This window comes from Oratosquilla oratoria, chromosome 34 (assembly GCF_046742065.1).
Source record: "Oratosquilla oratoria isolate Oo_2021 chromosome 34, ASM4674206v1, whole genome shotgun sequence".
NCBI classification, from domain to species: Eukaryota; Metazoa; Arthropoda; class Malacostraca; order Stomatopoda; family Squillidae; genus Oratosquilla; species Oratosquilla oratoria.
Window position 1 is genome coordinate 38206468 of NC_134810.1, and position 25472 is coordinate 38231939.

Consider the following 25472-nt stretch of genomic DNA (forward strand, 5'->3'; position numbering starts at 1 on the left):
CCACAGGACATTTGTAAGAGTCCTCCACTATGCGGGAGCCTCCGGGTCACGTAATGCGGGAGACTGAGAACTGCCGGAGGGTGAGGGTGAGCTCGAGGACGAGCTCGTCGACGTGTGGACAAAGACGGAAGCCACGAGGAGGCAAAGGTCGGTTTCGTGGAAAGTGGCTTTGGAGGGTGACGTCACGAAATCCAAGGCTCAGGCCACGCGGTCCTCCGGCTTCGGGATCGAAGGTGGTCCTCGGACGAGTTCGAAGGGACTTGGCTGAAGAGTCGAACCTTTTGTCCTGGACGAGAGGTTGCCTGGTCGAACTCATGATCAAGTTGTCGTGAGTTCGGTTCCCGGGACACATTGCATGCCTCTTGCGTTGGGGCCCGACGGCCCTGGCCAGGCGGGGAGGCGACCCAAACATCGGCCTGGAAAAAAAAACAAACAGCGGGGTGAGATGAGTTTCGTGGCATAATCGGAAGCGTGCTGCTTCAGCGGTCCAAGCGCTTAGGGCAAAGGTGGCGGCTTCGGCCGCAGCTACTCATCGCCTCCTGGCATACGTTCCTCATCCACTTTTTCCGGTCTGAAGTCTCTCTCTCTCTGAAATCCTTGAGGTATTAGGCATGACAGTGAGTTGGAAGGGGAGGGGATAAATGGGATTGGCAAGAAATTAGATCAAATATGATTATACATGCAGGTAGAATGGGAGGAGGAGGGGCGGAGGGAGGGAGGGGATGCGGTATCTGGACATGCGTGTGGACACGACGGGTCTCTACGTCATGATTGAGTTTATTTGTCGTGCGGAGTTTGCTCAGTTCTTTGTTGAAATTTGTCGGCCTTAGGTAAATTTATTATATACTAATGATAATGTATTATCATTATTATAATTATTATTATTGGTATTATTATTAAATCATCATACCCGAAGTCATAAGAACACAAGAATGGAAGAGATTGCAGACCATAAGGCATATACGAGGACGTTCTGTCCCCCTTACAACCTGGTGTCCATATCCGTAAAGTTATCTTATCTTCTCTTCAAACAACCAATATTTTAAGCGCTCATTACAGGCTTACGAAATATATTCCATTCGTTAACCACTAATTATAAACCAGTTCTTGCTTATTTCCTATTGAAACTGTTTGTTTATTATTTAACTATACCTATGCATTTATTTATGTATTTTATTTGTTATTTACATTATTATAGTTTTTATTTATTATTTTATTATGATTTTTTTTCGCATCCGACCTAGATATGGATCAATAGGTCTCCTGTCGGTATGCTCCGCCTTTGTAAATCCTTTGTATTCCTGAATTTTGCTTGAAAGTTTATTTTCAACATCCTCCGTTTTCTTTGCAGCCCCGGGCCCTGAGCACAAGACGACTGCCCACTATATGGAGGGCGTCTTTTCCCTCGAGCTGCGCAAGGACCTCATAAGCCGGAAGCTTTCCACGCACCCTGCAGGCCAGTCCAGTAGGACAGCGTCCTGTCAACGGTCGTCGTCTAACGCCTCTAATTCTTCCAACTCCAACTCCTCGGCCTCCTTCAAAAGTTCCTGTGTCGAGTCTTCAACGTGTAATAGCAACAACAATAATAACAACTGCAACAACCACAACAATAACAACCACAGTACCAGCAATGGGTAAGTACGATATGTTTTTTTTTTCAGTGTATGATTAACGTTACAGCATGTGTGTGTGTGTGTAGGGGGTACGATGACAGGTATATCCAAAAGTAGAGAGAAGTAAGTGGAGATGACGGAATTGGATGCTGATAATCATGGATGAATGGACTGTGCGGAACTCTGTGCGAGCGAGCGGATGTAGAGTGGGGCCAGGTCAGCATCAGCAACAAGTGAGCGGGCGGGAACGGGCGAAAACGAAAATTACAAAAAATATATGTACAAAAACACTAACAATTAGGTGAAATATTATATAGAAGTGATAACATAAAAATGCGATTTTTGGGAAACCAGATATGAAAACACAAACAATTAGTTAATAAAAGAAAGAAAGAAAGAAAAAAAACACACTCATCGGGATGCAGGGCAGGAGGGTGGAGGAGTTCCACGCACTACGGGTCATGACTATGGCCAGGATGTGAATCGGGGAGGCATGAGCGTGTATACTAATATACGTTTAGCATTGTGGACTGGACAGTGGCATGTTTGTACTTACAACACTGATTTTATTAACATTCCCATGTCAATGTTATTGTGTATGTGTGTCGGTGTTTCAGTGTACTTTTAAGTATATATTCACCCACAATACGGTGATATCGCTACACACTTTATCCTGGCTGACACCAAGTGATTTATTTATTTTCGGTTTTGTTGCCGGGAACGTCACATTAACGAAGGATCAAATACCTAACGCCCATTACGTTCGATTATCGAATGATCAGTTGTATGAGTGCATCTGTGCCAGGAACATGTTCTGTATTATCACTTAATTCCTTTTTGTCTGTGACACGATTTCTGTAAGTAAAGTTCTAACACATTGATAAGATGAATTGTAGATCCTACTATCGGAGGAAAGTGTTGTGCGAAGTTACATATATTGCGATCAGTGTCTATCACGCTGAAGAGGATCACAATGACCATAATATACGTATGATATCTTCGCACAACATTTTCTCCGACAGTGGGATCTACAAGTCACGATATATATATATATATATTAATTCTTTCATGGACCACATGTTTCGATTTCTGTAAGCCTTTCACTGGGGTCAACTGAAAGTAGAGGAGAGATCATGAAGGCTTCGGAAGCCCCACAGAGCGGCCAACACGACTGGATGCTTTTGTTTGTTGACCGGATCATGTTCACAATACACATGATGAGTAATGCCATTAATTCAATAATACGAATACTGTAACTCGATTTATGTATATTCGGATTTGCGTTCGTATGAGCGAGGTTGAGGTTAGGCGAGGAGACTATATATATATATATATATATATATATATATATATATATATATATATATATATACATATATATATACACACATATATATATATATATATATATATATATATGAATTGTTGCTAGGCATCTGAGTTCGGTGATCAGTTCTCAGCCAAATATACGCCCATCATTAATTTTAAGAATCTAAAAAACATCGCTATACTTGAGGAAAGGGTCAATGATTGGGAGAAGACTGGCTGGAAAGAGATTTTTGAATCCCATGAAGACGAGGATTAGAGTCGGTAATGACCAAGATTTATTTGGATGACAGTCAGACATAAAGGGAAATTGGATGGTAGTATATGGACCGAAGGACTCCGAAACGCGCGCGCGCGCGCACACACACACACACGACCCGACGAGCGTTGATCCTTTTCCTGTGTATTACAATTAGGCAGATGCAATTATGTAAATTCACACAAAGGGAGAATTATTTTATTTGAGAGAGCGGGTGAGGAAAAGAAAAAAAGAGATGGTGGCGGCATGAGGGCAAGATCGATATACTAGAATACCTTGGGACAAGGTTGGATTAAATTTGTATTATCTTCCGGGTGTATATCTCTTTGGCTTCGCGTTCCGTCCTCCAACGAGGGACGGGTGGAGCAAAGGTTTGGTCGAGGGTCGGAGGTGGGATGTGGGGGGGAGCGGGAGGGGTGACCTGCGTGCTTTAGGCCCATCAGGGTAGTAAACGGCCTTGGGCTTCTGTAGGTTTCCGTCAAGTGAATGAAATGACATGGCGACAACAGGAATGAAATGCGAGAAGGTGCCTTAGGTCTCACTGTTGCAGCCTTAAAGCGATGCCATAATTTTCCCCCAAATGGACTATTGTTCCCAAATGTGTGTAACAAAGCTTCTCGTCGCACCTGTTTCCAGTTACGGGTCAGTACGATTTGACAAACTTGCAGTCCATGACATCCCATAAGGTTGTGTTACTTTTGTAATTAGAACAGTTATCGGCTTTATGGTTTTGCGCCGATGATTAATAATAGATTAAGTCGAAGTCTTTGTGTCGACTTCGGGACAAGCGGCAGCAAATCGTCCAACAAGCTATTGAGTCATCATGGACAGGTGTTTGGTCAGAGGCAGGTTTGCAGGTGTAGCACAGACGACTCAGTCTAGAGGTGCCGCCTAGTGTCTGAGGGCGTTAGAATGTTAGTGGAAGAGTATCATCAATTGCGTCCCGTGGTTGCGTTTGGATCGAGTAACTGCTTTGGAATTAAATACGGGATGCCGTGAAGGGCGAGATTCGAAAGAGTGCGCCATTTTGTGTGGAGCTGGACCACAGAACAGAGGCCAGTGTGACCTCATTTTCAGAAAATCCGTTGAACGCGAGCCTTCCACGGACTTGCCTTCACATATAGACTTTGAGCAAGAAACTAATTGAAAAGAGTGATAAGACAGGTAGTTCCGCCGTGCACCATCATTGCTGAACACTTTCGTACTAGTAATGTATTGATAAATGAATATCATGTGTCCGTTTTCTAAGAACGGCTGCAACGGCAAGTTTGTAGTACACTTGGGGACGTGAACGCAGACACGTACGCTGCAGGATGGATAAGTTAGTAAATATATTGTATTTTGTCCATGTCATCACATGGTGGACATTTATCTAAATGGCGTGTGTATTGTGTTCTGAATATATACTGTAACCGTTTGTGTGTGTGTGTTTTGTCTTCTATTGTATGCACTGATTTATTGGGACATCTTGAAGGATATGCCAAGAGAAGGCGGTTATAATGGCCCCAGCTTCCTTCTCATCAAGGTTAATGATAATGTTAAGAAATTTTGTACGGGCAGGAATGGAAGGACGAGATAAGGGGAACAAGGGAGTCTAGAAGAGACTCTGTTATGGGGTGAAAAACGCGTCACTTGAGGATCCAAAGTCAAAATTGATCGAGTGATATGATACTTGCCAAATAATAAAAGCTCACCCAAAGTCCCGTTCCCGCTTCCCTCATTGATAATGTCACGGACTAGTCTTTGTATTTCAGTTGATGCATATATCGGGCGTGATTTGAACAGTTCATTTAATCCAATAGCCAGTGTGGTTATTTGCCTTTTAAATGGGTTTTCTTGTATCACAAGAACAAAAGAAATTGTGAGGTACAGAACTATTATAATTGTAGCCTGGCGTTTCATAGAGTGGAAACCCATAATTCCACCGCAGCCAAAAACTGTCCTCAGAGCCTCTAAATCTCTCGGTTAAGGAACTTTGGATTGTTGTCTGTATTAACGTGAGCCAGTTTCTGGCACTTGTTTATTAGTAGGAAAAGGGGGGGGGGGCAGTCACCAGTAGTCAAATCTGTGTGCAAAGGTGGAGGAAATGCAATTTTAGATGGAGATATTGGGTTCTGATGGCGGTGTCAGCCCCTCAGGGCATCTCTAGATGAAGGTGAAGGTATTGACAGGTTCTGGAGACGAGTGGTAGGGAGATAGGTTCTCTCCGATGCCCACCTTGCAAGTTTCCGTCATTGGTACCTCATAAAGGTGTATAGTGGGCCGAGACGGGGTTGGGTGATGTGTCAGTGTCCGGGACTTGGGTGTTCGTGATTTACCGGAAGTCGTTCTCCTCGGTGCTCTAGTGTGACGTGTCAAATTGGGAGGCGGGGTTTAGGGTACAAGGAAAATACGACGGGTGACGTAGCACGCAGTGGTCGATGTTTGCTTGTCGAGAAGAGGTTGAAGAACATGACACGTGTGGAGGGCGGGGAAGGTCTTCGGAGATGTGTGGGAGAGAGCGCTGTCTCTAGGTTCTCCATAGATAGATTATGGGGTAACTTCTCCACAGAAAGCCTATCATGCATAAGCACCGTGACGTCACTGTCGCTCAAAAATAAAAAACTCTGCGTCGACAGAAAGTGATACCGCGTCATCCGCCTAAAACTGAGCTCATTAAGCGACATGACGTAGACTGCGCATTCATCTTGTCAAATCGACAGTATGTTTTTCCGTTATAGAACTGTCACTATGCGTGATCACCCTAAACATTGTACATAATCAATATCTTCGTTGTTAACAGAAATATTAGACAAACGACAATGATAGAACACGATTAAATAGGTTAAGATTTAAATCGATGAAAATAAAAAAAGATACCCTCAAGCTGACCCAATTTCGGATAAAGAGCAAATATGAATATGGGAAAACTAATTCGGAGAAGTTAAGTAGATGTTTGGAAGAATCTTCCAAATTATTGGCGATTGAAATTAACGAAAAAGTGTTTGGTTATTTTGGAGAATTTTTGCAACATTGCATTTGTGACCGCATGGAGGGGGGAGACAGCAAGTTTTATATTGCCAGTGTTGAATTCGTCATATTTGCAGCTTAGCCACGACCCATTGTGATATTCAAAAGATAACCAACAAATTTGATCGAAAACTGTCGAGGCCACTTGGAATCGACTTGACCAAGTTGACAAGAGCTTGAACAGACTGTATATTATTTTTATTGTTTGTTTTCAAAGAAGATACGTCGTTATGGCGTGCGTTCAAGATAATAGTCATTGATAGAGATGGAAGAACGAGTCTAGATATAATTCATTTCCAAGGTTGTCAGAACGAACGGTACCATCGTTGATGACGCCATTGCCAGACGTTGTCGTGGAGACAATGGAATAGGAGGAAATTCTAATGATGTTTCATAGATCTGACGACAAGATAGGCTTCCGGAAGATCCTTTCGAGGTTTAGCAGGAGTGATGTGATAAGAATGATGAATGGTGAAGGGAGGACGATATTGGAGTGTTTGTTTTAGTTGGGGGAGATGACCGCGGGAGTCTAGACCGTGTTCGGAGCCGCGTGACACTTTCAAGCAGTGTGCCACTATGATCAAGTTCCCACAAATGAGAGATTTTTACCACAAAACTCCCACAAGGAAATCTGGATTTCCACATTTTTTCCACCAAAAGAAAGAATTATTATATACACAAATAAGTTCATTGCAAATTATAATTTGCTCACAAAACATCCAATGCGAGCAAATTTCTCAGACACAAATTTGTGGAAATTTCCCACAAAATGGCATCGGTGCATTCAAGATGGTATTCAAATGTGAATACGATTAGCTGAAAGACGACTTTGCTTACAATATAATTTTAGACATCCCTATGGACAATTCTAGTGTCTAATATTCGTATAGGTTAAACTTCTCTTAGTTCGTTTCTCCATATTTGACAGTTGGGAGAATCGAAAAATGAAAGATTGTAACCGAAGTCGTTTGTACCCAAACGAACTCGCTAAGTCGCATGTGTGTGACGAGCTTAAGATTTGGAAAAATCTGAAAAAAAAAAAATGGTGGTGGGGTGAATGAGATGACAGTGGTGGTTTCCTGAATACGGGACCTGACTGACTGACCACCGAACTCAAATAAAGCGACCTGGCCTATTGTCCCTCACTCGGAGGAGGAGCGAAGGACTGAGGTACAGAGGGCAGGAGTTTTATGGTCACACACCGGAGATGGGAAACGGGAGAGGCCAATCAGGGAAGGTAGGTTCTAAATGGATGCGAAGCATAAACAACGGGAGGTCAGATAGTCTGGAATGTTAGGAGTTCGAAAGGATGTTTCCTGTACTGACTGTTCCTTATGATTGGCGTCAGAATCGTGGCGTCTCGTCTGTATAATAGTGTTCGCCTCAATGAATACATACATATATATATATATATATATATATATATATATATGTGTGTGTGTGTGTGTATGTGTGTGTATGTGCACGCACACACATACACCATATTTGGAATGATCTTAATGTCTTAGAATGTCCAACACTACATACCAAGCCAGATTAAGACATCGCGGTGAGGTACAAAGGCTGTGTTGTCCCCAAGGGGATAGTCAGGTCTTGCAGTGGTGTGACCAAACTCCCCCCACTCACTCTTGCACTCGCGTTGCGTCCCGTTTGTAAGGTACCGTGAACCAGAAAAGGTACTAGAATGGTCACCACTGCGTACGAATTTACCGAAATATGTTAATAACACAAGGAGATGCCACAATTATGAGTGAAATAGCCAGGCATCAGCACGTAGTACAGAAGGTGCTGGGATTTACATTAAATAAAATCGTATAATGAAAACTAGAAATCTATAAAAAACAATCACTGTTTTCGAGTTCAGGAAATGTAGATCCCATTGTCCAGAGATTGTAATATTATAACCCATTCCCACGAAAAGAAAATAAGAAAAAATGAGTTTTGGTGGGTACTAATGACCGGGGGGTGGGGGGGTTAGCGTGAAGATCCTGGAGGGTGGAGTGGAGGTCGTGGTAGTGAAACGAGTGAGGTCAATAAGGTCAATGATTAGCCTGAAGATTCCGAGGTTTAGGGTCTAGGGACTTTGGGGCGCAAATCCGATGATATGGGGTGGAATTCGGCACCTCAAATCTGGTGGGGGGAGGGGCTGCTGATGTAGGGCTTCGGTCAAGTGGTGCTATAGGTGCAGTGGTGGTGGTGGTCGTGCCATAGTGGTGGTAGAGTTGTGGTATTGGTGGTAGTGATGGTTGTCGTCACAAAACGCAAATGCTTGTCGGCGGTGGATCAAAGAGTCTCTGAAGTGATGAGTCAACAGCGCCCTTGGGAGACACTGCATGAGGAACGTAAGAAGGCACTGCGGGGGAGACGCGAAGACCGAGGACCCTTGTCACGTAAGACGCCTTCATTGTGTGACCGGAGGTCCAACGAAGGGCATGAGTATCCTGCTGGAGTTTGAGACTACATGATCGTGCCTCAGAATTGGGTTTTTTAGGAATATCGGGACGACTGAGTTGATTTAGCATGTAATGCCAATTTGGATTGTGGTTCTTTACACTGGCAACAGGCAGAATGGATATACAGGTCATATATTTCTTTATGGGCTGCATTAGTGCTTCCTCGGAAAAGTTAAAACCAGATGAGACTTCATTTACCCTTGGTGTCAACCGGCATTTTTCTTACAACAGCCAAGCACTTTTATTTGCAATCATGCCATGTGGTTGGGGTCGATTTGTTAACAACATATGTATTGTATCACATTTTGAATATTTCCAAGTGTTAATGAATGTCAGTTTCAATATTCTTTTTCTCTTTTAGGTCCAATGAGAAATCGCCGTTGCCTGCAGATTCCGCCTACTTCACCACTTCTGAATGCAAGGCCAAGCTGCTCTCCAGACTTAGGGGCACAAACTCCTTGAGCGGCACAGTCCCACCAGGTGCCGACTCTCAACAGCTCATCAAAAAGAAGGTAGGCTGCTGGGGAATCATGTAGAGGACCCTCCTGAAGGGATGAAAGGGATTATGAGCTAATTAGAATGATTTACAAGATTGTCAAAGGGGAGGATATATTTTTTTCCCATTATGTGTGTAGTTGTTTACTATCTGTATGGGCTTTTTCTAACACACGTCCTTCCTACAGGAGGAACTCATGGCCAGCATTTCCCGCAAGCTCGAGATCCTCCGGGCAGAACGGGAAGCCATCAAAGAAGAGATCTGCTACAACCGCAAGTTGGGGTCTGAGGTGACTGTCTTGGTTGAGGCTCGGGCACGACCTGCAGAATCTGAGCGCTACAAACGACACGTGGAAGAGATTGACCATATCACTTCCCTCCTGCTGGGCCTTTCTGGACGCCTTGCAAGGGCTGAGAATGCCCTCCTTGTTCTGCAGCACGATGCCAGTCAGGAGGAGAAGGTAAGCTTAGAGTGAAGATGTGTATCCTTTCTACTATACTGAGGGTTGGGGATGAGTAGGTGGTCAACATTTACATGACATTGTCTGTTATGTAATTATATATAATAGCTTTCAGTCTCCTGCTCATTGAACCTCAGGTATAGAATAAAACCTAATAACAATAGAGGGGATGCCTTTACACATTGAAAACAACTATCTCTAGCATGAAAGCTGTTGACGGAATTAGCTATGTAAAATAGAAGTACGTTGTAGGGGCAGTATTTTTCATGATATATTTTGGTACTAGCCATCTATGGATGAATGTTAAACCATGACATGGCAAGTAGCAGTCTTTCATTGTGCTACTAAATGCAATTTAGAATGTCAATTGGGAACTTGTACTTAATGGTTTTAAATGTTTCCAGGCAATCTTGGAGGGGAAGCGTGACAAGCTGAAGGACCAGTTGGAGGAAGCCAAAAGTCTCAAGGATGACATTGATCGGCGGGCTCTACAGGTAGGCTTTGAGTGGTCTTGAATTTGTAGCTCACTCTATACTAGACATGATCAATAGCTAAATAAATTCATATTGAATAGAAAATATATAAATGATAAAGTTTAATACTACTGTTCATACAAGCTTAGTAATGGTTATTTCTGGTCACCAATTTTATGTAGTGCTTGCCTTATTATCTATGCAACTAATGGAAAACTGAATTGTGTGATTAGTTAATTCATTTAGATGCCAAGTTGTGTAAACTGTAAATACATAAATTTTCCTTTTACTTTTCTAATTTTGTACACATGTTTACACATACTATCCACTTCCTCTGGCCTCTTTCTTAAGTTTTATCTCACTCCCTCACCCTTTGTCCTTCTCTTTAACTTACTTTTATCAACATTTATTTTCAACTTTCTCCGCTCACATAAAGCAAATGGTATAAGTCATATTTTCTTTGACTGTAATGTGGATTGCAGATTCATTTATAATTTATATATAAAGGTTTTTCCCCCTGATACAGGAGGTAGCCAACCCAATAGGCACACACCAACTCCCACGCATTTCACTCCCTCCACCACCCCTGGTTTCCTTCTCATCTTAGCTCCTAGTGGATATCATCCCTATCTCCTGCCCACTGCCCTGGGCCAGATGCAATGCAGCAAGACACAGCACATCCATAATAAGGCCATTCCATTTAATCAATGACCCCCTTCTTCCTCCCTCATGCGGAATATAAAGAAGATGGGGGAGAAATTCCTTTGTGCTGTGTCACAATATCCACACAACCCATCCCCCCCTCTATTTGCAGCCATTCTCCATTCATTCCTATATCCTGCCTTCTCCCTTCATTGCTCAACAGACATTCCCCGCTTGCTCAAAGCCCTTTTCACCCCATCCATCTATCTCATCCTTGGTCATCCCCTCAAGTTCACTCCCTCTACCTTTGCCATCCACACCTCTTTGACTAACATTTTTCACTCATTCTTTCCATGTGTCCAAACTATCCCAATACTCTTTTATCAGCCCTATCTGCCATCTCCTTTTCCATCCCAACTCTCCTCCTCACCTCCTTATTTCATCTCGAACACATGCAAGATGTGTGTATAGTATTAGAAAAAATACATATTACTACTGCAACTGTGTAATATATTTTGTTATATTCTGCAGGTATCCAAGGTGCTGCATCAGTACCTAGCAGAGGATGAGTACGCCGATTATGACCATTTCATTAAGATGAAGGCCAAGCTCATCATGGACTCTAGAGAAATTGAAGACAAGATTAAGCTTGGAGATGAGCAGCTGCAAGCTCTCAGTGATACACTCATAAAGAAACCTTGAAGACTTAAGAGACCTGTCATGGTCTCTCATTGTTCTTGGATTCCCGGAGAAGTTACTGTGAAGTGATAATCTAGTGGAATTCAAATTAGGTGCTGGACAAACTGTTTAAAGTTTGAATCTTGTGATAATGACATGAGCACTCGGGCGCAAACATTTGAATGTACTGAAAGGAAGAGAAGATGTGAAATCTCTTGTCTGATGTGATCCTTACTTTCACTGTAAATGCCTCGAGTCCGTCATGCAATGTGTTGCACTAGTGGTTGGAACCTTCCAATCTACTTCTTTTACCAGGAATTTCTATGGTTCCCGGATGAATGGCTTGTGAATCAAGGTGATTGCACGTGTGTGCAAAAGAATTTATTTATTATGGTTTGAAAAATGTTTTCAGAGATAGAATCACACAGAATTGTAGATTTTCTTGGTATAGTCCCATTCCTCGGGTTACAATGAAGTGTCAGCAATGTTGCAAGTGTGGCTGCAAAAATTTTCTGCAGCAACAACTATTTTGTAAAAGATAATGGGCATATATCCACACCTATTCTTCACACGAGGCTTAACTTAGCAAGTAAACAAAGCTTTGATGGTAGCAAGTGCTGCAGCCGGAACTGCAGTAATGGCTGCATGGAAGCCCTGTGATGGCTGAAGGCAGTTTATGGCTCGCCCTTGGTCCCAGCGACCTTGAGCAGAGTCGGTGGGTGCCAGCTGAGAGTCCTCACGTCCTAGCGGGCATGGGAAAGTCCTGTTCCTCATACCATTTGGAATGTCTTTCATCTTCATGAAATCCCCCCTCCACCAGAAAAAAAAAAAGCTTCCTCGGTTCTGGAACAATACTGAGTTTTTATTTTATATTTTGTTTTCTTACTCAATTGATGTGACTTTGTTCTGTTGCTTGTGCCTTGATGTTTCTCTGTTGACAAGGTTTTGAAATACTTTTGTAGCGTAGGTACAAGAGCTTGTTCTGCCGGGCTACGAACCTCGTCTTCCGTTTTGTTAAAGTCTAACCCCCCTGGATAGCTTCCAATGTATCATTATATGAGCCAAATGGTTTTGAAGGTTGGGTAGCAGCAGCACAACCCCCATCCCCCTCCCCATTTCCCTCCCCCATCCCCCTAGTTTTGCTTCTTGGTATTTGTGTATTGCCGTAGTTAAGATATACCCGAGCTTATCCTCACTGTGGCTGAAAAAAAGCAACAGCAGAATATACAAAAACAAGAAAAATAGGGAGTTAGGAAAAGCAGAACAAACAGTGGCAGTGTTTTAAGAATGAACAATTCCTCCCTTCCTTGACTGGATGAGTGGAAAGTCGTCTTGAGATAATGTATGCCCGGCCGCACGACAGTGCCAGTGTACAGAGTGGGCTGCACGACAAGAGTGCCAGTGTACAGAGTAGGTAGTTATGCAATGCCAAATGAGACTGCTGATCCTTCTGCCTGTATCACTAACTCTGATGAAAAATATCGGTTTATGTTAAGAGTTGCATAGCAACAGATGTTGTACAGTCGTGCTTGTTCATATGTGTTTGCCAAATTCTATTATTCTTCTACTGGAGGAAATAAAAATTATATAAGCAAATCAAAGCAGTTTAATTTTCCATCCAGTTACATGTAGTAGATATTGAATTGCTTGTGGTGTATTTATGATCAGTGATTTTGTTCCAATTGGAATAAATGTATATTAGAGATCTATACCAAATGCTTCTGACCCCTTACAAGGGAGATACTGCAGAAAAAGAAAAGTGTATAAAAGTATACTTTCAATACTAACATGTCCTTTAGCCCACACATCAAGGACCTAACAGTGAAAATCGGTACTAAAATTATGGTAGAACCAATTGTAAGCATATGTTTTGGTCAACAAAAAGTAACTGTTATCACTATCTACAGCTTGTAAGGACCACATCTGACTTTGCCTCCCTGGCATGGTTCCCTATAATCAAGAAACATCAGCATTCTACAAACAAAACAAATCAAAGCATAGTGAACAATAACAAGATGTACTAAAACCACCCTACAGAAAATCTAGACACAGGAACCAGAATCTTCTCCATAGAACAGTACGTGAAAATTATATAGTTCTATGCAAGAATTATATAGTTCCATGCAAGAGCCCTCAACCCTATCCATACATTTCATTATTCAACAAAAAAAAATTACTCAAAACCCCTACAACCTACCACCTATGCCTTACAACACATCCTTACAAAAATACATAATCTGATTACAAAATAAGCACTCAAAGACCAACCACAAAACTCCTTACTCCACCAAATTCTTCCAGATCTTAGCCTTACCAAGAAATTCCTCCCACAGCAAGTAAGAACCACGTTTGTTAGCATGACTACATTTAGGTCACCATCCATGATCCATAACCTCACCTCAGACCATATTCCAGTAAAGAACACTATAGATCTTGAAGGAAAAATAAAGCCTACATATAGTAAAACATACAGAAACTACAAAGTGAGCAAATTGGGAAGATAGCATGGAGGAAATACAAAAGAACTTGGAGAAAGACATTTGTGATAGCCCACTTTCTATCAAACGTGAGTGAAAAATATTGCAGAAAGAAATCCAGTAGGAGACATATTCCAAGATACGTATGTATCTGACCCAGGGCAGTGGACAAGGTGCAGGGATGACCCGTCATCCAGGAGGTACTAAGTGAGAGGAAGGGTGGAGTGTATTCAGGGATGGAATGGGTGGGAATTATTTTATGCCTTTTCCTTTTTGGCTACCTCCCTTGTAAGCGGGAAAAAGCCTTGGTATATGTATGAACGTATAACAAGAGCCTTTTCCCCCTTACAATGGAAGTAGCCAAAGTCAAAGGCATAAACCCACTTCTACCCATTTCGTCCCCACAGACTCCACTCCCATTCACCACCCCTCCTTCCCTCTATTCTTGGCCACCTCTTGGATGGTGGGTCATCCCTGCATCTCAACCACTGCCCTGGGTCAGAAGTAATGCAGCAAGACACAGCACATCTACAACAAGGCCACTTCATTTTAATCAGCAACCCCCACTCTCCATCCCCTCGTATAGAAAAAGAGAGGACAGGGAGAAATCCCTTTGGGCTGTGTCCAAAATATCATTCACATATACTCCCTCATCCTCCACCCACTCCCATGCACCACAGCATCATCCATACACAACTGTTCTCCACTCACCCCTATCTTCTGTCTTCTCCCTTTTACCCCATCCATCTCATCTTTGGTCACCCATTCATGTTCACTCCTACCTCAGCCTTCCACACCTGTTTTACTAATCTTTCTTCACTCATTCTTTCCATGTGTCCAAACCATCCCAATACTCTTTCATCAACCCTATCTCCCAACTCCCTTTCCACCCCAGCCCTCTTCCTCACCTCATTTCTCACTCTATCCAACCTAGTAACCCCTACCATACTTCTCAGGCATTTCATTTCAAACACATTTCAACTCTTCCTCTCTTATGTTCCATATTTCTGTTGGCACAGTCACCCCTTCATGCAATCTCCTCTTGGCATTCATTCCCAGATGTCTATTTCTCATTCAACTTTTTTAATCCCCCAAGACATTTACTTCTCTCAATCTACATTCTACCTCCACCCCCACTCCTTCCTTTCCTACCACACCCCCAAGTATCTAAAGCTATCCACTTCCTCCAGTCTCTCTCCCTTAATATTCACTTCTAATTTGCTGCCATATTCTCCCCTTGTACATCTCATCACCCTACTTTTACCCACATTTATTTTCAACTTCCTTCTTTCATATGCCTTCCCAAACTCCATCACTAACCTCCTTATTCCCTCTAATCCTGCTACAAGCAGTGTCATCAGCAAACAACAACTGGCTTATCTCCCATTTTTCTCTATTTTCTTTAACCATCTCCAATCCCTGACCCATTACCCTTGCATTTACGTCTCGCACCATCCCATCCATGTATAAATTGAACAGACACAGTGACTTGACACATCCCTGGTGAAGTCCCACATTTACCTCAAACTACTCACTCACTCCATTTCTAATTCTAACATAGGCACTACTACTCTCGTAAAAACTCTTGACTGCTCTCAACAGCTTTCCTTCTATCCCATATATCTGCAACACCTCCCACAGTGCCTTCTTGTCTACTCTGTCATAAGCCTTTTCCAAATCCAAATTCTGCACATTTTAGGACAGGTAGAGGTTGTGTAGATCAGATCTTTGTGGTAAGACAGATATGTGAGAAAGCTATAGGAAAGGGGAAGGATGTTTTTTGGGCTTTTATGGATCTGGAAAAGGCTTATGATAGGGTAGACAGAAAGGCACTGTGGGAGGTTATGCAGATTTATGGGATAGGAGGAAAGCTTTTGGGAGCTGTCAAGAGTTTTTATGAGAGTAGTAGAGCTTGGAAATGGAGAGAGTGAGTGGTTCGAGGTAAAGGTGGGACTTCGTCAAGGATGCGTTATGTCGCCCTGGCTGTTCAACATGGATGGGGTGGTGCGAGAGGTGAATGCAAGGGTAGTGGGTCAGGGATTGGAGATGGTTAAAGAAAATGGAGAAAAGTGGGAGGTGAGTCAGCTGTTGTTTGCAGACGACACTGCGCTTGTGGCAGGATCGGAGGAGGGATTGAGGAAGCTGGTGACAGAGTTTGGGAGAGTATGTGATAGAAGAAAGCTAAAGATAAATGTGGGTAAAAGTAAGGTGATGAGATGTACAAGGGGTGAAAGTGGCAGTAGACTGGAAGTGAACATTAAGGGAGAGCGACTGGAGGAAGTGGATAGTTTTAGATACTTGGGTGCAAGTGTAGCAGGAAGAGGTGGAGGTAGAATGTAGATTGAGAGAAGCGAGTAAATGCATTGGAGGATTAAAAAGTGTAATGAGAAATAGACATTTGGAAATGGATACTAAGAGGAGATTGTATGAAGGAGTGATTGTACCGACAGCACTGTACGGGGCAGAAACCTGGAACATATGACAGGAAGAGAGGAGTTTGAATGCATTTGAGATGAGGTGTCTGAGAAGTATGGTGGGGGTTACTAGGCTAGATAGAGTGAGAAATGAGGAGGAGAACAGGGGTGAAAAAGGAGCTGGGAGATAGGGTTGATGAAAGAATATTAGGATGGTTTGGACACATGGAAAGAATGAGTGAAGAAAGACTAGTAAAAGAGGTGTGGAAGGCAGATGTGGAGGGAGTGAACATGAGGGGACGTCCTAGGATGAGGTGGATGGATGGGGTGAAGGGGGCTTTGGGGAAGAGGGGAATGTCTGTTGAGGAAGGAAGGGAGAGGACGGAAGACAGAGGTGAGTGGAGAATGGTTGTATATGGATGATGTTGTGATTGCATGAGGAGGAATGGGTGGGGGGTGAGGTAGTATGTGTGAGCAAATTTTGACGCAGCCCGAAGGGATTTCTCCCCGTCCTCTCCTTATATGCAAGGGGGGACGGAGAGGGGGGGTCGCCGATTAAATGAAGCGGCCTTGCTGTGGATGTGCTGTGTCTTGCGACACTGCTTCTGACCCAGGGCGGTGGGCAAGGTGCGGGGATGACCCGTCATCCAGGAGGTGCTCAGATGAGAGGGAGGGTGGGAGGGGTGTGGAGTGTATTTAGGGATGAAATGGGTGGGAGTGTTTATATGCCTTTCCCTTTTTGGCTACCTCCCTTGAAAGGGGGAAAAAGCCTTGGTATATGTATGTAAATTCTGCACTTTTTGCAGATTCCCAGCAGGGACTGTTATCTGTCCCAACAGTCCAAGCACATATGGCATGGATGACTGCTTTGGCTCCTAACCTTCACCAGACTGACCTTTCTAAAACTATTAAATTCATACTTGTCTCTGTTTCTTTTGTATAGTGACTATACAGTAAATACACTCCTTCCATCCATCAGGACACTTCATTTCATGAGACTCTCATTAAACAATATTACCAGCTACTATTCTCCTCCACCCCTTGTGAAGATGTTCCACATGACACCCAGTTTTCATATCTTTCAATGCTACTCTACTTCTGGTATAACCTTGTTCTCCTCACTCATTCTTCTAACATCTCCCAAACCCACAATAAAAGCCTCCCTGTCCTACTATACATTCAACATCTTTAAATACCCCACCCATCTCCCTCTCATAGCCTTCTCTTCCATTATCAACTGTCTTATCTGCTCCTTTTACCAGCTCTACCAAACTCATTTTATTCCTTTCAAAATTCTCAAACACCTACTCTACCTCAGATCCACTCTTCTTTTGGTCTTCCTCATCTTGTGCTTCACCTCCACCCTCTTTGCTCTATAACTCTCATGTGCTTTATCATTTCTTCTTTGCAGTCATTCCTATGCACAACTTATTTCCACCACTACATTTTTCTTCATTCCATCTTTCACTGTCATTTCTTCTGTTTCTACATATTTTCCTCATCCCAAAGACAATTTTCATATACTTTACTACCTCCTCCTTAAAACATTCATTCCTTTTGTACTCCCCTTTCGTCCTCTATTACTGCATTTCATATATCTCTTAGTTTTGCCAGTATTGAATCTCTTTCCCTTCCTCACTATACTCATTCACTTTCAGCACCACTGGCTCCAAACTACTCTATAGTAATAAAATTCACCTGGTACTTTTCCTAACTTATTTGTCAGCAGTCGTCTTTCTCTTCTATGTTTTAGCTAATTTCATCAGGAATTTAGTGTTTCAAGTACTTGAAAAGGTGTAAACTAATAGCTGAGTGAATGGAGAATAATTGTAAATGGATGAGGAAATGACATGGCCTGAAGGGATGTTCTCCTTGTCTGTTCCATAAAGTTCTTGAGATCATTGGGATGGGTGGGGGTCGGAGTCATCATAGAATGAAGTAATTAGGGTAAACCAGCTCTGGCTGCCAGGACCTGATGTGAAAGTGTTGTGTAGCATTAACTATGACCCAAGAAGTAGCATGGAAGACAGGGAGGGCCCTTCATCCAAGAGGTGTTAAGATGAGAGGAACACCAAATGCGTTTGTGATGGATAGTCGTATGGGGGAAGGGGCCTTTGGGTATATGTGTCATTACAAACAGGAATAAACATTTTTTAGAAACATTTATCAATTGGACTGTATTCTCCTGTGGTAACCACAAAGTTGCTGAGTTATGATATCCTGCATTTTTTTTTTTTTTTCCAAAGTCAGTCAACTTATCTATTACCCAAGGTCTCTGCTGAAGGAGACCCATGGCTATATATATATATATATACATATACATATACACACACACACATATATATATATAAATCAAATTAGCCATCCTGAGTCCACTGCTGAACAAAGGCCTCCTTCATAGCATTCCATGATTCACACGACCGTGCCATCCTCTGCCACGTCACTCCTGCAAACTTCTCGATCTCGTCTCTCCACCTTCTGTCTGGTCTCCCTCTTCCACGCTTCCTATCTCATGGCATCCATTCAGTAACACACTTGCTCCATCGCTCATCAGTCATTCGCACCAACTTACCTGACCAATTCTACTTCCTCCAGAATATCTTTCACTCTAGTCTGCTCTCTCACCCAACTTGCTCTCTTTCGGTCTCTCTGTTATTCCCATCATTGATCTCTCCATTCTTCTCCGTGCAGTCCTTAGCTTTGTTTCCATTGCCCTCGTCAGCTTCCAAGTCTCACATCCGTAGATTACTGCTGGTTGTTGTTGTTGTTGTCGTTCCCTAGACTGTCTGTCCGAGCAGTCCCGTCTCCCCAAGGAATGCTACAGCCGAAACTGGGTTTTCCCACAAATCCTTTATGGAGTGTATGTTGTGTTGTTTGCGTGCATGATTGTGTATAATGCAGTCTTCCATTATGTGTTGTATGGTATGGGGTGAAGTGTTACATCCTGGGCAGCTGTTCACAATGCGGTCATCCAGCCTCTTCTGGTAGCTTAGAAGTGCTGGGTGGTGGCCGCACCGCAGTCTGGCCAGGTGGACTCTGTCCTTTCGTGGGAGAGAGGATTCAGAAGGGTGGATATCAGGGGGTCTGGCATCCAGCAGTGTGTTGTCTTTCAGTGTGTTAATGGAGCGGTGAGTGATATGATTATGAATATGTTTCTGGAGGCTGGTATTTGGTGGTTTTGGAGGAAGAGAAGAGAGTATTTGTGCGTAATAAAGGTCTTTGGGTGTTGTTTTAATGTTTCTTGGTGTGTGTGGGTGTTCTGCTATGTAGTGTAGCGGGTGTGATGTGTTTGTGGTGGCTGCGGCAAGTGTTTGTGTGCCTCTCATGTCGAGGTGGTCCTTGACTTTGAGGACTTTTGTTTCATGGTGTAAATTGTCTGTTGGTGTTGTATTTGTGCAGCCTGTAATTGTTTTTAGGGCTTTGTTTTGTATGATTTGAAGGGTGTTGTGGTGTGTCTCACTGAGATTAGGAGCCCATGCAGGACTTGCATAATTCAACACTGAGCGTATGCATTGTTTGTATATTGTTATATTAGTTTCTTTGTTTTGTCCAAATGTCGTTCCAGTGATTGACTTAAGTGCGTTAAGTCTAGGTGTGCATTTGTTTTTTATGTTTGTGATGTGTTGTTTGAAAGACATGGATGTATCGTATGTTACACCAAGAATTTTCGGTGTGTTTGTGTGTGGTATTAGAGTGTTGTTGATGTAGAGATGAGGTATGTATTTGTGTTCTATTGTCCAGTTAGTGAGAAGTGTTGCTGTAGATTTGGTTGGAGCTATTTTGAGTCTGTTTGTGATGAACCATGTGTTGAGTGTATCAAGGTATGGCTGGATTATTTCTGCAGCTTTGTCTGTGTTATGATGTGTGCATGTGATTGTTATGTCGTCTGCATAGGAAGAGATTTGTATTTCTGAGTTGTCTGGTGTGGGTAAGTCATGCATGTATAGATTAAATAGTGTGGGAGATAGAACTGAGCCCTGTGGTACTCCATTCTTAATGTTTCTGATGTGTGATGATTGGCCATTATATGACACGTAAGCATTCCTACCTGCCCGATAATTGGCCAGCCATCTTTTGGTCTTATTGTGCATGTCTGTGTTATACATTTTATTTGTTAGGTTGTGGCGGGGGATAGCATCAAAAGCTTTACTAATGTTATAAGAAGTGTTCTGTGGTGGGGCCTATCAGAATTGATGCCATCTAAAATTCTTTGTGTGAGTCAGCAAGGGGAATATGTGGTGTGACAAGTTTAAGTATTAGGCATTCAATGACTTTAGAGGGGGTGCAGAGAAGTGTGATTGGGCGGTGCAATGTTGGGATTGTTGGGTCTTTGTTCGGTTTTGGAATGGTGATTATTTTACCATGCTTCCAGATGTCAGGTATAGTGTTGTGTGAATAGTTGTAGTTTGCAATGTTTGTGAGTGCGTGTATACCTTGTGGTCCAACGTGTTTTAGGTGGATGTTGCTTATGTTATCAGGGCCACAGGCAGATGAGTGCTTGAGATTATGTATTATGAGTTTTGTCTGACTGTCTATGAAGGGTGTATAGTCCGAGTCTGTGGGGAAGTCTTTCTTACGTCGAATGGTGCGTCGGTCGTCAGGGTGAGAAGTGAGATGGCTTGTCTGTGCAAAATGACGTATGAGTGCGTTTGCTTGTTGTCTGTTTGAGGGTAGATTATCTGTTGTTGTGATTATTGCTGCGTGAGAGCGTGTAGTGTTACTGTTGGATAGTGTAATGCTGTTGAGTGTTTTGTACAATTTGCTGGTGTTTGTTTTGTGATCAAGTGCATTGATAAAGTTTTGCCAATTTTGTGTTTTTTGTTCGTGTATTTTATTAGCAATCACAGTGTTTAGTGTTTGTATTTGGTCTGCTATGTTTTGAGGGATAGGTGTGGGGGTATCGTGTTTAAGTGTGTCACGTTGTCTGATGAGGTCTTGGATTTCTGGTGTGAAGTTGGGGTTGTGTGATTTTCTGTTGCCTCTAGGGATGTATCTCTTGTCTGCATTTTGTATGATCCTGTTAAAAGTGTGCACAGCATTGTTTATGTTTGTGATTGGTGTACTGTTAAGTGTTTCAAAATGTTGTTCTGTCTCTTTAGTAAAAGCTTCCCATTTAGCTCTCTTGTAATTGGTGCATGTGTGTCTGTGGCCAACTGGGGTGCATCTTGTTTATAAAATCAGCCATCCTGAGTCCACTGCTGAACAAAGGCCTCCTTCATAGCATTCCATGATTCACACGACCGTGCCATCCTCTGCCACGTTACTCCTGCAAACTTCTCAATCTCGTCTCTCCACCTTCTGTCTGGTCTCCCTCTTCCATGCTTCCTCTCTCGCGGCGTCCATTCAGTAACACACTTGCTCCATCACTCATCAGTCATTCGCACCACTTTTATTGCTGGTAGAATGCATTGGTTGTAAATTTTACGTTTCAAACAGAAAGGTAGAGAGCCTCTCAGGATTTTATTATACTTACCAAACATTTTCCAACCAATTGTAATGTGTCATTTATTTTATTATCATGATCTTTCGTCACCTTCACCATCTGACCTAAATAATTATACTCTTCAACTTCCTCAAGACTCTCATATATATAAATAAAAATCCAGAGGAGGATGACAATGTTGAGGACTCTAGCCTGGCCTTTAGGATGAACAATAAAAATTCAACAGCCCATTGTTTCCACACCTCAAACTGATTTTCTACTTCAGAAGAAGAACCAAAATGCTTTAGCCTTTTCTTTCAGTCAGATATTGCTAACTATTAATGTAATCTTCAAAATTATCCAATTGTCATGCATTTTCTACTTTTACAAGATTGGCTGGTTGTCACAAAGTTTTATTTTTCAGGAAGGTGTTGAAGCTGCTAAACTTTTGAAGATATCTGAGGCATCTAGAATAGAAGGCAATAAATCCCACACCTCCTCAGTACTGTACAGAAATATGGTTCATAGAGTGATGGCTTATGCATGATCCCAGCATTTTCCCCTTTCTATACCAGGCACCTCATTTCTTGGATATCTCTATCCGCTGAGGAAAACATTTCTCCTCTCAGCTCTGCTTCACATGATGAGTGGACACCTTTTGTTGTTTCAGTGTCATCAAACACTTGTTTTGACCAAGTACAAGAATGACTCCCAAATCCTCACATTATCTCCCTCAATTACGACATAGCAAAAGCCTTAGCTCACTTGATCCTCATGGGATATCTCTGGAGTGCTGTCAAAAATATATATTTGGCTTCTTTGGCACAAATAATAATTTTCTTTCACATACTTTGTTCCAAGATGTCAATGAATTCAGTTTTAATAGTGATGATTATGATATTATTTGCTTCCCACTTCATTCTCAGCAGGTACTCACATAACACAGGATTATATTTGGCAAGAAGATACATCACCTCCAAAAATTACTTGTATTTAGAATTGATTCTGAAACACCATTGGTCCAAGCATGGCCTCTGAATGACATACTTTGCTAAGCTAGGAATTCATTATGTCCAGCAAATGAAACAGAAACTCTTTTCTTTCCTTCATTTTCTTTTCTATCGTTTATTGTTCCTTTTGGTTAATTGTTTTGCTACTAGAAAGCTTGATTTCAGTCTTTTTTTTTATTGCGTATACAAAGTTTTGGTGAACCACACCTTTAAATTCAATTTTCATCATGTAGTAAATCAAAATGTAACTTATTTTTCACAGCAGCAGTAAATCATTGCTTTTGTAACCCATTCATGATTACAAGATGTCATTTTGGTGTACGTGGTGATGAGAACGCAAATGGTTCAATATTATTTCATTCCTGAAGAGTGTATATTATCAGTTGGTGATGAACTGTTTTCTATGTATTTCGTTGATCAAAGGCCAGTGCAAGTCAGGAAATGACTAAGATACTGTCGTCTTAATTTATAATGATTTCGGTACTGAAGGAAGCTCTGGAGAAAAACAAAAAACAAAACAAAAACTGGGAAATATTGACAAACTTGTCCAGGTTTACCGAGATCTTCCAGCTAATGCTTCACATACTTGCCCAACTTCTTCACATAAAGGAGGGGTGCATTTACTTCCTCTCCCCGTCTGTATCCCCCATACTCCTTTAAAACAAATAAAGACTATCTTTGTGTAATACCATATCATAGAGTGAGAAATGTAACTAAATAATATGATATTCTTGGATGAATGCAGTTCTTTATACGTGCTAACATAACCTCGGAACGGTAACTTTCCAAATCACATATTAACAAAGTAATTTACCTTTCTCAAACGGAGGGAGGGAGCTGGTGAAGCTCAACTTGACCCTGACCATACCACGTTGACATTGCATGCAAAGAGTGTCACGCTTTCTCAAAATGTTGATGCAGCTAGTTGTAAGAACTTCACTATTCTGCGTTGGTGGAAAAGACGCTTACACAATGCTACCGCACATTAAATTACCACGTTTTGGTAGCAGAGATGAAGAATGTTTAAGAATAGCTGCTTACTAAGTACCATATTCGGCGGCTTATAAAACGCACGGGCATGGAAGGAAAAAAATAAACTGGTTAAAGCTCCGAATATCAAGTGGTTTCACCCGATATTTGAAGCACCCCCTACTATTACGTCATTTTAAAATTTTCATATGGCATATGCAGTCAGATTCTTATTAGGTTCCAATATTTCACATTTAAATTTTTAATATTTGCCGAGATTTACCAACACAGATCCTTAAAATCAAAGACTATTTTGTTAGGTAGTTCGCGACATTCCACAAAAACATTAGTTTCTCACGAGCTTAAAGTTTTGTTATAAAATGTATGTAAGGTAATGCGCAATTTCAATTAAACAATGTTATACAGTTGTGCCACGGTTTGTCCTTACGATCAAACGCTGTCTTGCGAGTCGTCACATTTGTTGAGCAGCCGATTTTTAGTTTGTTTTGGTATATGCATTGTGGAGTGTAGTGACCAATTTCTTCCTGCCTGGTGTTATTTAATATGAATTATTGGTAAGTAGGACTTGTTTAACATTATTATATGAAAATATAGTTGTTTTAGGGTGTAGACGCGATTACAATTTTATTTGCATATTCATTTTTTTTGCACTTTGTCAGTTATTGCTGCTGTACACTAGCCACAAACCCATTGTCCCCACAGCTGAAACGTTAACGTGGCCGATGCAAGCTGATTTTTCTGAGACTTTTTTACTGTTATTAAAAGACATCTTACAATCAGTCACAACGGCACTTATGTTAAAATACGATTGTTCTTGCCATGTGCATTATACTAGATGAACGTATAATTTTTTTTGTCACATCAACCTAACCAGAAGAGAATGGACACAAGCCAACAGGCTAATATCACAACAAGGGAGAACAGCCGTTAACCTGCATCGCTGGGGCTACAAAGACCCCCCCAATGTGCCCATCGTGTCATAACTCACCCCCAAGATACAGACCATCTCGTACTACATTGCCCAATCACAGCAGTGCCTGGGGGTTACCAGACTATCTACGAAGCAAATCAAACATTCATAGACTGGCTAGCAAATACAAAGTTGGAGGTGTAAGAAAGCCATACGATACTGCTACTACGTCGTGCGGGACCGTAGTCTGTTTATTTTCGAAAACCACTTCCCCATCCCAAGAATTATTTTCCATTTTTCCACTATAGAGAGTTTCCCCTGAATGGCAATACGCATGTTGACAGTTTCATCCATAAGTACAAGCAGGTCTGTGTGTATGTGATTCATCTTGGTCTTTGGATCATGGGTTGGACTCGTGATCGACAGCTATTTCCCTCCCGGAAGAGAGCTCAGAGATCGTATGACCGATCCATGTATGTGTGTGTGTTTTATTCCAGTCGTCTTTTCTTTGAAAATAAAAAAATCTCCCGTGGTAATCTCATGCTTTGTCCGTTGAAAGCTCCCCGATTGGTCATCGGCATTACGTAGGTTGTTTGTTGTTTACATTTGCGATAGAGCTTCCAGAATCATAAGGACACAAGAACTGAGGAGACTGCATGATACAAGGCATACACTAGGCCAGCCCTGTGCAACATGCGGCCCTTTCTCCTAAAAATAAATAAGCAATAATGCGGCTCTCAGAGAGAGGGTAGCCTTTCATTTGTTAATTAATGGTCAGGAAAATGTCTGTGTTTAATCATTCTTATGATAATGATCCCAGTTAACCAATATTAAGTAATT

The 25472-nt window shown here is 42.0% G+C and overlaps 2 protein-coding genes across 4 annotated transcripts in view; one reads left to right on the forward strand and one right to left on the reverse strand.

The window, feature by feature from the left end:
- Shrm (shroom) overlaps positions 1–13010 on the forward strand; it is a 1346254-nt gene extending 1333244 nt beyond the window's left edge. For all 3 annotated transcript variants that reach the window (XM_076173405.1, XM_076173404.1, XM_076173406.1), the window contains 5 exons: positions 1352–1634; positions 9022–9172; positions 9344–9616; positions 10021–10110; positions 11263–13010. In XM_076173405.1, coding sequence (XP_076029520.1) covers positions 1352–1634; positions 9022–9172; positions 9344–9616; positions 10021–10110; positions 11263–11433 — 968 coding nt within the window. In that variant the 3' untranslated portion in view covers positions 11434–13010. The remainder of the gene's footprint in view (positions 1–1351; positions 1635–9021; positions 9173–9343; positions 9617–10020; positions 10111–11262) is intronic.
- On the reverse strand, positions 1–24325 carry LOC143018207 (uncharacterized). Its single transcript, XM_076173407.1, has 2 exons — positions 23547–24325; positions 1–416 (listed from the first exon to the last, which is right to left on the reverse strand). Exon 2 carries the CDS (start codon positions 410–412, stop codon positions 47–49), a length of 366 nt encoding a protein of 121 aa, XP_076029522.1. The 5' UTR covers positions 413–416; positions 23547–24325; the 3' UTR covers positions 1–46.
- Between the last annotated feature and the right edge of the window lie 1147 nt (positions 24326–25472).